Source organism: Oncorhynchus mykiss, chromosome 17 (assembly GCF_013265735.2).
Source record: "Oncorhynchus mykiss isolate Arlee chromosome 17, USDA_OmykA_1.1, whole genome shotgun sequence".
Taxonomy (NCBI): domain Eukaryota; kingdom Metazoa; phylum Chordata; class Actinopteri; order Salmoniformes; family Salmonidae; genus Oncorhynchus; species Oncorhynchus mykiss.
This window is the reverse complement of record NC_048581.1, coordinates 63188456-63201272: the sequence shown is the minus strand read 5'-3', so window position 1 is coordinate 63201272 and position 12817 is coordinate 63188456. Positions and strand designations below refer to the sequence as shown.

Here is a 12817-nt window from a genome sequence, read left to right as displayed (position 1 = left end):
TCCTACTGAAGACTAAAAGTGTAGTGAGATGCATGCGTTTGGAAAAGTAAAATCAACTCGCGAATATACAGTATTCAGACAAACTTTATTGAATGGAAAAAGTTGATTATGTCAGTTAAGTTGTACTCCTCCGACTTCCAAAAAGCACCACCAGACATGTACTGTACATACAATCCAAGGAACGCCTTTGTGTGGAAGAAAACCGTTAAGGACAGTGCTTTCTGTTTCTGGTACATGTGAGAGAAATGAGAACATTAAACAAAAGAAACTGCCATGGACAAGGGAGAATATGGAATGGAAGCACTGGTCCAAACAAGCCCTGAAGTGAAGATTTACAGACTTTTCAAATGTACATAAACTCTTCATTCATTTGGAAAACAAATTGCTCATGCCATTGATTGTGTGGTCACAACTTGAACCAGGTTATTCCAGACCAGTTATATCAGAATGCGCCACTGTATAATTGACTAGTAAATCCAATTCACCCACATAATCTTGTTATCCAAAGAGCCAGTGGCTCACACTTCTCAGACTGGCTTACATGCCACGTAATACAGCACCCTGGGTGGGTAAACAAAGGTTACATGAGGTTGGACTATAAACGTGATCAGATGGGTTCGTTAGATTAAAGATTCCCATTTCCTTTGGCAGCATTCCCAAACCCAAGTCTTCAAGTAACCCACACGATAACTACCCCAATCCATCACTTTGTTAATTTCCCCAAGAACAAACAACTGCACACCACAGGTAATGTCCTACAAGTGGCTAATAAACCTAGAACTGAGACTCGGCGTATGACATCGCTACGAGCAACAGGATGAACCGCAAATCTGCAGCGCAAGACTTTGCTGCCACAAGACAAATGCGCATGTGCTGCCTCAACGGGATAGCTGCAGGACGAAAAAAGATGAAATGTTTAGCTTTACTCTTAGTTGGTGCTAGAAAACGTCCTGATTGACTTGGTACATTGCTGACTCTACCTTAACACAGAATTAATTTATAAATCCGTTGGAAAGAAAACCTGCATCAACATGGGTACTTTGAGACTAGGATTGGGGGAAACCATCAGTACACTGCCCTGTTCTCTGTTCCAGTGTGGTGGGTATTGACAACTTCTACCCTCATGCCAACCCATCAACCCCCCCCTCCCCTTCTACAAAACCCCATACTTCCACCACCACCACCACCTTTCCCCTATCCCCTGACCCAGGCTGGGTGGTGGGTCTACGGTGGGGACGTGGAGTCACCAGTGGCAGGTCCATCCTGTCCCGTGATGTGGTGGAGGACCTGGTGGTCCCAGCCCACGGTGGTCAGTGTGTCAGAACCACCAGGGGCCCAGCAGACACCCCGAACAAAGTCCTGGTGCCTCCTGTCTCTCAACCTGGACAGGAAGAGCAGAGCCACCTTATTAAGTGGTGAATGATGTACTATTTTAATTTAATAGGGCCGAGTTGACAAGCCAAAAGGATCAGCTAGGGAGAGATTGTGAACAAAAGCCCATAGATATTGAGACTCACGTTTCCTTAAGCTCTGAGTTCATCACAGCAACCGAGCAGTCATCACTGATGGAGGCTAGCAAGGGGGCACTGTGGTGGAAGGTAAGAGATCATTGTGTTAGCCCAGTCTGACAAACCACTTACTGCTATAGATGTGTGTGAGGTGAGCTGGTGCTTACCTGTGTGAGGAGAAGGCTAGGCTGGAGACCCTACGGCTGTGGGTGCTCTGCGTCTGGGCAGGCTCTGTGCCCTGAAAGTCTTTCAGAGTCACGCGTCCTAGCTCGTCACCTGACCCAACACAATCGTCAACAAATATTGATCATTGAAGCCTGGAAGATTGATATTTTAGAACAATGACGTGGTTGGACCACTATGCATTACAGTAAATGTAATGCTAGTCCTTACCGTAGGCAATTGTGGTCCTGTGGTGGGGATGCCAGGCCACTGAGGTAGGGCAACAGCTGGGCTCTATCTCTGAGACAAGATCAAATCTCCAAAGTTAGCTGGGAAAGCACCTAGCAGAGCAACATGCACTGACTGAACAACATGGTTGTCCACACCTGACTATGTACATGCTTTCAAAAATAGACTATTCACATGCACTGAATGTGTACTTTGAACAGAGTGAATGGGTACTTTGGTGTGCAGCAGAAGTCAGGAAACTTTTGAGGTGTGGATGTTTACAAAATGTACACAATTATTTTCCTAACACAGCTTTATTAAAATTATAAGGATTGCTGGAAAAGTTGCTTAGGAAATATAGAAACAAGCCTCATTGATTATCAAGGACATGTTGGTGTGAGTTTCTACTGCAGTGACCGGACATGCGGATATCCAAATGTAATTGTATAATATTGCTTTACTCGTGGACGTACACTTCGACAACAGAATCAAAGGCAGCCTTAAAAAAGACACTCCTTAGCCAATACTGAAAAACTACAAGACCCACTGACAATCCAAGATTAACATCACAGGTGTCAATCAACTAGCAACTGAATAGTCCACGCATCTTGGCTCAGAAAACCCCTGCTGCCTCGCTGGCTGTGCAGTTCAGACGGGTTCTACTCACCTAATCTAGAAGCTGGTTTGGTGGGTTTCCTCCTGTCCCAAAGCAACAGACGGCCATCCTGAGGGAAGGGGAAAGGAGAAATGAGAGACTGTGTACTAACAGTTTCATACTGTTACTAGGTTCTCCATTGTACAGTAAGTTACAACCTACTACTGTATCTACCTTTCGTATAGCACAGCACACAATATACAAGCCACACATCATTCCAATCTGAACAAGTGATTCAAACAGACAACCCTCCAATCAGTCTTGGCTCTTACCTGGCCACATGAGAGGAAGAGGGAGTCATCGGATGGATTGCAGGACACACAAGTGACTGGCTTAGAGTGAGCTGTGGAACATGAGACATCAGGAACGTATGAATTATACAGATTCTGTAGCAAAACATTTCTTAAAACGGAAGCAAACAGAACCTAGGGACCTACCTGAATTTGTCCAATAGAAACTTGTTTTATTTACAAAACCTTCTGCAATTGTTTGGACTAACAATTAACTAGACAGGCTATATAAAACATGAGAAAAACGGCAACTGACACTTTTTAAAAGTGGAGTCACTGTGAAGCTCAAGACACAGCGATATAAAGATGTAGAGTTTCCTTACCGTTATACGTGCTGACCACTTCCCCCTGACTAAGGTCCCAGACTTTGATTCTGCAGCATGAAGAAAAGAGAAAGAACTGAGAAAGACATAGGCCGTTCACAGCATACAAAATTATATTAAATCTTTACCAGGAAATGTATACTAGGCTGCAAAACACTCCATAACATGCAGCTGTTAAAACAGACTCACAGCCAGGCTGGTCACACTGAGGGCCTAGGGTCTGTTATGTCATTATATCCAAAATACAAGATGTGCGTGACACACACAAACAAAGAATGCCTCCCACTGACCGGCAGTCCATACTGCCGCTGACAGCGTGGTTTGACCCAGCAGGGCTCACGCTGGTGACGATGTGATCATGTTCGAGTTTAGTGAACCGATTCACCAGCAGACTCTCATCCTCCGCTAGCTCCCACAGCTCAATAGCACCTACAACACCCAGACACCAGTCAAACCCCATTGCAACCACACCGTTGTATACCAAATAATCTAAGTGATAATGTGGCCTGAATTAAATGTAATCATTGTGCTTTAACAGATATTTCTCTCTGTGGTTGAACAGCCTTATTTACAGCCGAATATGATATGCATGAGTAACGATAACTGTCATTCCTACTTACCAGAGTCAGATGCAACTAGGACGCCCCTCTCTGAAACCCACTTTGCCTCTGTGACCCCAGCCTCTGTCTGCACACCAGCCTTGCAGAAGCCCTCGTTGGGAGACTGCTTGGGGTCACTGTAGACCCAGATGGAGCCAAGCCAGCATCTGCCAGTCAGACTGGAGGCCCCCAGCAACAGGGTGCCATCTAGGGGAAGAAAATAGAGAAATGTCAATAGCTGAATCATCTGAGGTCTTGTGTGAAAGTGCCATATGATTGGGTCCCAGAAAATAACATTTTTTGGTCCCTGCAGAACACGGCCTGTAGCCTGGACGCCAGTGACGTCTTAATTGACAGTTGTAGCCAAGTTAGCTAGCTAGGTGACTAGCTTGCTCTTATCTTTTTAGGGAATCTACCATTCTAACTTGCTTAACGCCATGGTGTGTCTTTTGACAGGTCATTTTACAATCAACGCATAGCTAGCTCCAATTGTTAGATTATACTTTAGGTGGCTAGCCAGATAGCTAGCTAAAGGACACATGCGACATCTCTTCGAAGCGACAAGTTCGTTTTAGCAGCTACCTGTCTATCAGGCTGGGGCTAGGGGCACAGTCATTGTTGCTGTTAATGATGCAAGCTCCATAGATACTCAGACGTATGTGATAAGCCATCTAATATCTGGTTTATACAACAGTATTCCCGCGACACCACCACGTGCTGCGGTATCTAGCTAGCTCTTTCTACATGCCAAGTGTCTGGACCTACGTTATCACACAAGGCAGGCATCACTCACTAGCTGTGACTTTGCTTACCTGCCCTGTACTGCACCGAGTCCAAATGCTTCTCCATGCACGCAGGGGCATTTGGGGGTATGTTCCATCGGTTTTCCTTGATCATATTGGTATTTACTGTACTTTTCATCAGGCAACTCTGAGTCAGATTCACTCAAGCTAGCGTGCTAAGTGTTTGCAATGCAAATTATTTGATATTTTATACAATAAATGTATTAACTTACATGTGTTACACCAGATAGTCAAGAAAACACGGACTAATAAACTAGCTACCTGATTTAGGTTAGACTAGGTTTTTAACTTCTAGTCTTGAATTATATTATTTTTCATTGCTCCATTGTTCATGCCAGAAATGAATGAACTCAAAAACAGCACATCGCACCACGTGGACCGCACACTTCCGCTTCCAGGGCAATGTTCAGTTACGAAACGTTTCAGATAAAGCCACGAATCGAGCCGAATGTGATTCGTTATTATTCGACGTCAGAGGCATGTTTGTTCTACATAGCCTATTTCCATCTGAACGTTCTAAAACGGTGCGTCTTGCAGAACGCGCACCATGTTCCATTTTGCGGTACACTGCTGGAACATGAAACGTGTCTTTACTATTTGCTCAAATCCTAAAATGAAAAATAATCAAATGCATTTAAAAAACGACCATATAACAATCCCATAGTACGCCAAAACCTCCACTGAGGTGTATACTGCTTAATTTGAGCAGGATCATGCCGGAACTGGATCCAGCACCTGTTTTTGGACAGTTTTGTTCTAGAACCTATTGTTAAATTACACACCCTATCCGGTACCTCTCGATACATGAAAAATAATTGTAACTTTTTGCAATGTAAAAATTATAATAAAAGCGATCAAAGTTAATTTGAGTTGCTTCCTCGTTAATTCTCCTGCCCCCACAAAATAAACTGATATTCTAAAAATTGATTGGGTTGGGCCGGCCCGGGTTTATGGTTAGCGCAACATTGTAACCTTTGTTTGAGACCAATGCTTGGTGGTGGCTGTGTCAGAAGCGCGCCAGTATCTCTCACAGTAGAATGAGAGATATCATAAAAAATATCGCTACACGCTCTGATCGACATGAGCCGGCAACTGTCATCTCTCCAGCGTTGCATAGCCACGCGAAGGGTTCTTGAGGAGCTGCAGCACCCTTGGTAAATTGAAAAGCATTTCCCAAAGTTATAGAATTACTGCTGTCTGTTCAGAAATAAATGAAATCATTCAGAATATCATACACCATTCGACAGCCTATAATTGATTTAAAAAATCTGTCAGTGAAAATCTGCATGCAGACAAAACAGGCCTTTCACAATTTTTCAAATACAATCGAGAGAAAACACAGGTTACTATTCTGTAGGCTACCAAAATATTTGATCAACTTCCAAATATTGTTTTACAAGAGATACATTTGTGCCAAAAGCCTATCGGCCATCACCAGCGGGTGAGCTGCGCCTCATTGGGCGAGTCAGTGAAACTGGAAATCATTTTTAGGACTATAATTTCCACCGTAGCCTAAAATATGTCTCCACAAACCTAGACTATTGATGGATTCAAGACAAGGTCGTTTTTATTGATCTCAGATTCTCAGTGTCAAAGTAGCCTGCCATTTCAATTATTTGTGTGATGTTAAAAAATAAAAAAAAATACACAAACCTTCATGTAAAATGACGTAGAATGGCATGAAATTAGTTTATAAAAGCCAAGATTTTCCCGACCCCAGGCTACAATTTTCGCCCACACTGTGTAAATTCTGTAAGTGCCTCTTCTCTGCTGCGCTGTCACAACGCAAATGCGATGATATGCATTCAATGCTTTAAAATAAAGGTTTAAAAAAAGAAGCTAATGCGTTCAGGTACCTCAGAACTCCGCAGATCACCCGCACCTCGCGATTTGCAAATTAAGCAGTGTTTCAGTGAACCATAGTCATTGAGCAAAATCTGAAAGACACGTGTAATATAGGAGGGCACAAATGTTTTTCTCCATTCAAAACATTTGTTGCAGACTTCATGTCATCAGAAATTATAATCTGAGACAATGACCAGAGGAGCCTATTTTATTATTCAAATTAACTATTGCTATAGCAACACAAGCATCAAAAACTGCTACAAAGAACATAAGGTACACAAATAAATACCTACATTTCAGTTATATTTTTGCAACCCGACTAATTAACATAAACTGAATCAAAAAATAAAGACTCACATTTTCTAGGAGAGTTTGTTACAACATTAACATTGGCTGCCCTTCACCATTGCAGTGTCGGCACAAATTTAGGTTCTGCGTTGTAGAGTACATTTGTGTCTTTCGCCCAGTTTTATCTTGGCTCAACCCATTAACAGTTCATGCAGAATTTGTTTTCAGTAACTCAACCCCCCCAATCATGAAGAACCAAAGCAGACTGGTGTAAGCCCCATCTTCAACTGGTTAGGCTTTGGTGGTCCCCGACTGTGACGCCTGTTGACTCTGAAGCTGTTGGATCTTAATGTTCATCACCTCAATCACAGCTAGAAAACAGAACAAAGACAGGAAGGAATGACCAACATAAACTATACAAGTGAGGTTTTATTGCATTTAACATAAATACTTAATATAATACAAACTTGTGTGTGTTACCTTGTTTCATGCCATATTTCTCCTGCAGAGCCGGCTGAATCTTCTCTATCTGCTTCGTGAGGAAGTCTATTTTGCGCTTGAAAAACTCCTTTGTGTCATTGACATTCTGCAGAGATAGTTCAAATGAGGCTCAAACTCAGATTTCCAAATATTTGTACTAACATGCAATTAAAATGTACTTAGTGGTGTTAAATACTTAAGTAAAAATACTACTTAAGTAGTTTTGGCATCTGTACTTTACTATTTGACAACTTTTACTTCACTACATTCCTAAAGAAAATAATGTACTTTTTACTCCATACATTTTCCATGACACTCAAAAGTACTCTTTATATTTTGAATGCTTAGCAGGACAAGGATCCAATTCACACACTTATCAAGATAACATCCCTGGTCATCCCTACTGCCTCTGATCTAGTGGACTCGCTAAACACAAATGCTTTATTTTAAAATTCTGTCTATGTGTTGGTTTGCCCCTGACTATCCGTGAATTTAAAAAACAAGAAAATGGTGTGCCTTCATGAACACAACCCTGATAAATGCAAAGGGTTGGGACATGTCAGCGTACAAGAAGTTGGAAGATAATCTTGCCCAGACAGAGCAATTAAATGGAAACAAGTTGAATTGGGACTGGAAAACTATAAACAGAGTACTTACCCAAAGTGCAAATCATGAGTCGACTGTACAATGAAGGATATTATCAATTACTTTTCTGCCCACCTTTTCAACGTAGTATCCTGTCCCCACATCCACTAAGACATGTTCCACGTCATTAAGTGTTCCAGGGACGTACATCTAATAGCAAGTGATGTTAAAAAACACAACTGGAAACTTCAACAACAATACTATTAAATTAAAGCATACTGAAGATATTATAGCGAATTCTGGGGGTAGCCCCCCCCAAAGACTCGAACACTAGTCCAGAAACTGTCAAGCCAACACCTTAACAGCTATGTCAAGAAATCGAAACCTCTTGACGAGGTCACTAAGTGTTGGGTTAAGGTCGCTACACTACCCCCAAACTTCGGGAGAGCATGTCCCCATGCTTCTCTATACCAAGTCCCTCATGTATACACGTCTCCCCAGTGGCCTCACAGGCACCATCCCACTTCTGACACAAATGTAGTGAATTCGGAGCGTAGCCACGAACGGGACCTTGTTCCAGCGACTGTCAAGCCAACACCTTAACTGTTACACCAAGAGGTCCCGAACATCTCGACGTGGTCGTTTGGTATTGGGTTTCCTAAGAAAAGTCAGACTGTGATACCAATTCATGGTATACAGTCAAAGTTCTTTACAAGCCAGAATGTTGAATAAAATTACATTTGAACTTACTCTACCGGTTGTCTGTGTGGTTGGTCTTTCAATGGGTCCAAATTGTATACAATTTTCACAGGAAACTATTATTTACCCAACTTTTTAGAGTGCTGGTACTGCCATTGAAATATCCATCACCTGGCACATGAGCAAAACCATGTTAACACCTGCAAGACTTCGGTAAGTTTGCATGCATGCACTTTCGTCTTGTCTGTTTAATAATATTTTCCTATTTTGACAAACATTTCAGCCCCACGGACAGTCGGGCAGAGTAAGTTCAAATATAATTTTATTCAACATTTGTGACAGACGAGGGACTTTTAGTTTTTTTTTCTATGTATGTGGCTATGCTTTACAGTTAATGGAAAACATCGCCACAGAGGGACTTGGTATTGGGTTAAGTGCAGTTTCTTAAACCCGGTCCTAGGGAACCAAAGGGTGCAAATTATACACTATACACCTGATTCCACTCAGACCCAGTACCAATGGCTTGATAATACGATTATTATTTGAATCAGGTGTGTAGTGTTAAGGAAAAAACAAAAATATGCACCACATTCGGGTACCCAGGACTAGGATTAAGAAACACTGGGTTAAGGTTGCAACAATATAATGGCAAAGAAGGTGCTGTGCTCCCATTTACATTAAAAACTGTATTTAACAATGCACTTTCAATCCATCTCAAATTAGTCATCAAGTATGTTGAATGTGAGAATGTGTTTCCTGGTATGTTTGTAGAGTAATGAAAAAGTCTAAGGAAACCCTTGTTTTTTGGCATCGCCGATCGGTAACATAAGGATACAGAGCTTGTGAGGGGCACCAGCAATTCTTTTCCTAAAAGGAGGACCAGAAAAAATAAAGGTAAAATCTAAGTTAACAATTTAGGTGTATCATACTTTCAAACACTAATGTGGAGTGAGATCTGCAAAGATCATTTCAATCAATTGATTTTTGTATCTATAAAAGCTTCCATAGAAAACAAAAGCCTAGAATGCATATAAAGTTACAAAAAAAGTCCATTACAAACCAAGGTAGTTTGAGCAGCTCACCTGCATTGTTTTTGTTGAGGACACTTAAACTGTCCTTAGCTTCTACATATTTCGTCTGGACAACTTTGAGCTGACCTATAGAAGAGGTCAAAAACTCCGTCTCCTGCAAAACATGGAAGAACCAGTTGATGATCAAACTTATCAGACAGACACCAGACACATTCTTTGCAGTAATTTAATCAATGACCATTGATGAACTAAGTACGCCTGGCCCAAATATATTGCATGGAATGCTTATACGAATACTGGCCTGATATAAACTGAATGTGGAAGCTGAGATCATGCTAAGTTTGTTTCCTAATGGATGGACACTAGTTGACAGCGTTCCAAAACATTATTATTATTAGCAAGTGTTGTGCTGCAAACTGGCTACCAGAGTAGCAAGCATGCTGGCAATAAATGGAGACAACTTATTTACATTATGAACACTTCTCGTAAAATGTGGCAGGCACTACATAAGACCAGGCAGACTAGTATTTTCTAGTAGGCAGTGCTTAATTTGTAAATCGAGATGTACCGGAACAAAAAGTGAGTTCTGAGATACCGGAAAGCACGAAAAAAAAGGGCCTTTATAATAAAGCATTGCATGCATATCATCCCATTTGCGTAGTGGCATAGAGCAGTAGAGGCACTTACAGAATTTATACACATTGGGAAAATTTTTAGAAGCCTAGGGTCCAGGAAAAATCTCACCTTTTTATAAACGCATTTCAAGCAATTCTTTGTCATTTTACATGACTGGAGACGTTGGTATAATATTTTTTAATACCACACAAATAAGTGAAATGGCAGGCTACTTTGACACGGACTAAATTAGATTAATAAAAACTACCGTGTCTTGAATCCATCAATAACCTTGGTCTAGGTGTGTGGAGACATATTGTAGGCTACGACGTAAGGAGGAAATTTGTCGTAAAAATGCTTTCCAGTTTCACTGACTCGCCCAATGACGCGCAGCTCACTTGCTTGCTGGTGATGGCCGATACCTTTGTGCCAAAAGCCTCCCTCTTTTGTAAAACAATATTTGGAAGTTGATCAAATATTTTGGTAGCCTACAACATAGATGGTCTTTTTTCTGCAGGAGCCATTTACTCTCCAACCTTTTCCCCTTCGATTGTATTTGAAATACTGCGAAATGCCTGTTTTGTATACATTCTTTTTTTTCACTGACAGATTTGCCACATGTTCCTGACTGTAGGCTATTCCTTGTTATTGGGCTACAATTCACAACTAGGCTATTTTTTAAAAGAAGCTATTGATCCTTTGTGGCTAAATTATAGGCCTTCGGGGTATAGTAGGCTTTCTGAATTATTTTATTTATGAACACAGCAGTATCCTATAACTTTGGCAAATGTATTTCAATTAATCAAGGGTGTTGCAGCTCCTCCAGGACTCTTTGCGCGGGAATGATTCTATAAGAAAATACAGTGCATACGCAAAGTATTCAGGCCCCTTGACTTTTTCCACATTTTGTTACATTACAGCCTTATTCGAAAATGGATTAAATAGTTTTTTCCCCCCACTCATCTACACACACAGTAACCCATAACGACGAAGCAAAAACAGGTTTCTAAAAATGTGTGCAAATGTATAAAAATAGAAAAAAACTGAACACATTTACATAAGTATTCAGACCCTTTACTCAGTACTTTGTTGATGCACCTTTGGCAGCGATTACAGACTCAAGTATAATGCTACAAGCTTGGCTTACATGTATATGATTGGATTCAAGTCTCTGGCTGGGCCACTCGAGGACATTCAGAGACTTGTCCCGAAGCCACCCCCGCGTTGTCTTGGCTGTGTGCTTAGGGTCGTTGTTCTGTTGGAAGGTGAACCTTCGCTCCAGACTAAGTTCCTGAGCGCTTTGGAGCAGGTTTTCATCAAGGATCTCTGTACTTTGCTCTGTTCATCTTTCCCTTAATCCTGACTAGTCTCCCAATCCCTGCTGCTTAAAAACATCCCCACAGCATTATGCTGCCACCGCCATGCTTCATGTAGGGATGGTTCCAGGTTTCTGCCAGATGTCACAATTGGCATCCAGGCCAGAGTTCAATCCTGGTTTTATCAGACCAGATGAGTGTGCATTGGGTTCTTAAGGCCCTTCTCCCCCAATTGCTCAGTTTGGCCAGCTCCAGGAAGTCTTGGTGGTTCCAAACTTCTTCCATTTAAGAATGATGGAGGCACTGTGTTCTTGGGGACCATCAATGTTGAAATGTTTTGGTACCCTTCCCCAGATCTGTGCCGTGACACAATCCTGTGTTGGAGCGCTATGGACAATTCCTTCATCCTCATGGCTTGGTTTTTGCGCTAACATGCACAGTCAACTGTGGGACCCTATATAGACCGGTGTGCCTTTTCCGAATCATGTCCAATCAATTGAATATACCACGTGGACTCCAAGTTGTAGAAACAACTCAAGGATGATCAATGGAAATAGGATGCACCCGAGTTTGCAAAGGGTCTGAATGCTTTATGTAAATAAGGTATCTATTTTTTCTTAACTTTTTTCGCATTGTCATTATGGGGTTTCCGATTGCACTGTAAATGTGCAAAGCTGGAGAGATGAGTTGCAGGCTGCAACTCATGTCCATCAGTGCAGATATATATACACATAAAACAAATTATATAACTCTAGTTACGAGTTACAGCCACGTGTTGGTCTCAAACATGGGTTACAATGTTGCGCAAACCAGACACCCGGGCCGGCCCAAACCGAATCAATTCTTAGAATATTAGGCCCGAGCTGAAATTGTACTTTTCACATTACGTTTTTTTGTTGGTGCAGGTTAATTAACAAATAACGTACTCGAATTAACTTTGATCGCATTAAAATTCTTACATTGCAAAAGGTGAGCGGTACAAAACGGAGAGATGCCGGATCCTGCTCAAATTAAGCACTGCAGTAGGTAAGTAAATTAAGCACGACAAAAAAGCTACATATGGAACCGCTAACGTAACTCAAGATGGCATGACTGGCTAGCTAGCAAGCTAATCAGCTGGGACAAGGAAACACTTGGGCTAATAGAAAATGTCCCCAGTTTGAGGTTACATTTCAACTACGACTAGAAAGAGTCAATATCGCCGTGTTACCTGCTCAAGTTGAGTCTTTAGTCCCTCCAACTGAGGAAGAGAAAGCTCTGTCAGATTCACCGCCATGTTAGAAAATGTGAGAAATGACCCTTCCAGTGCAAGTATTTCCAGGTTGAGAAAACGCCCTTTCCATTGCAAAGGTGAAGATGTGACATACTGCCCCCTACTGAGCTGGAGCAT

General features: G+C 41.7%; 2 protein-coding genes across 2 annotated transcripts; both read right to left on the bottom strand.

The window, feature by feature from the left end:
* Window positions 1-68: 68 nt before the first annotated feature.
* Window positions 69-5194, bottom strand: LOC110494337 (methylosome protein 50). Its single transcript, XM_021569303.2, has 10 exons — window positions 4578-5194; window positions 3787-3972; window positions 3457-3595; window positions 3167-3216; window positions 2826-2896; window positions 2566-2623; window positions 1902-1970; window positions 1676-1784; window positions 1518-1586; window positions 69-1381 (listed from the first exon to the last, which is right to left on the bottom strand). Exons 1-10 carry the CDS (start codon window positions 4684-4686, stop codon window positions 1225-1227), a joined length of 1017 nt encoding a protein of 338 aa, XP_021424978.1. The 5' UTR covers window positions 4687-5194; the 3' UTR covers window positions 69-1224.
* A 1411-nt stretch (window positions 5195-6605) lies between these two features.
* pfdn5 (prefoldin 5) lies at window positions 6606-12778 on the bottom strand. The gene is made up of 6 exons (XM_021569304.2): window positions 12638-12778; window positions 9548-9650; window positions 9301-9332; window positions 7902-7976; window positions 7182-7287; window positions 6606-7072 (listed from the first exon to the last, which is right to left on the bottom strand). Exons 1-6 carry the CDS (start codon window positions 12701-12703, stop codon window positions 6993-6995), a joined length of 462 nt encoding a protein of 153 aa, XP_021424979.1. The 5' UTR covers window positions 12704-12778; the 3' UTR covers window positions 6606-6992.
* Window positions 12779-12817: the final 39 nt, after the last annotated feature.

What these genes read in the sequence shown, in the direction of transcription:
- LOC110494337 (XM_021569303.2), bottom strand. Translation starts at nt 4,686, where the DNA reads ATGAAAAGTACAGTAAATACCAATATGATCAAGGAAAACCGATGGAAC. An exon ending in AGCGGCAGTATGGACTGCCG is followed by an intron (nt 3,217 to 3,456) that starts GTCAGTGGGAGG and finishes TTCATGCTGCAG; the next exon opens with AATCAAAGTCTGGGACCTTA. An exon ending in AACTCAGAGCTTAAGGAAAC is followed by an intron (nt 1,382 to 1,517) that starts GTGAGTCTCAAT and finishes CTTCCTGTCCAG; the next exon opens with GTTGAGAGACAGGAGGCACC.
- pfdn5 (XM_021569304.2), bottom strand. Translation starts at nt 12,703, where the DNA reads ATGGCGGTGAATCTGACAGAGCTTTCTCTTCCTCAGTTGGAGGGACTA. An exon ending in CCTCAACAAAAACAATGCAG is followed by an intron (nt 9,333 to 9,547) that starts GTGAGCTGCTCA and finishes TCCTCCTTTTAG; the next exon opens with GAAAAGAATTGCTGGTGCCC. An exon ending in TGGTGCCCCTCACAAGCTCT is followed by an intron (nt 7,977 to 9,300) that starts GTATCCTTATGT and finishes ACTTGCTATTAG; the next exon opens with ATGTACGTCCCTGGAACACT.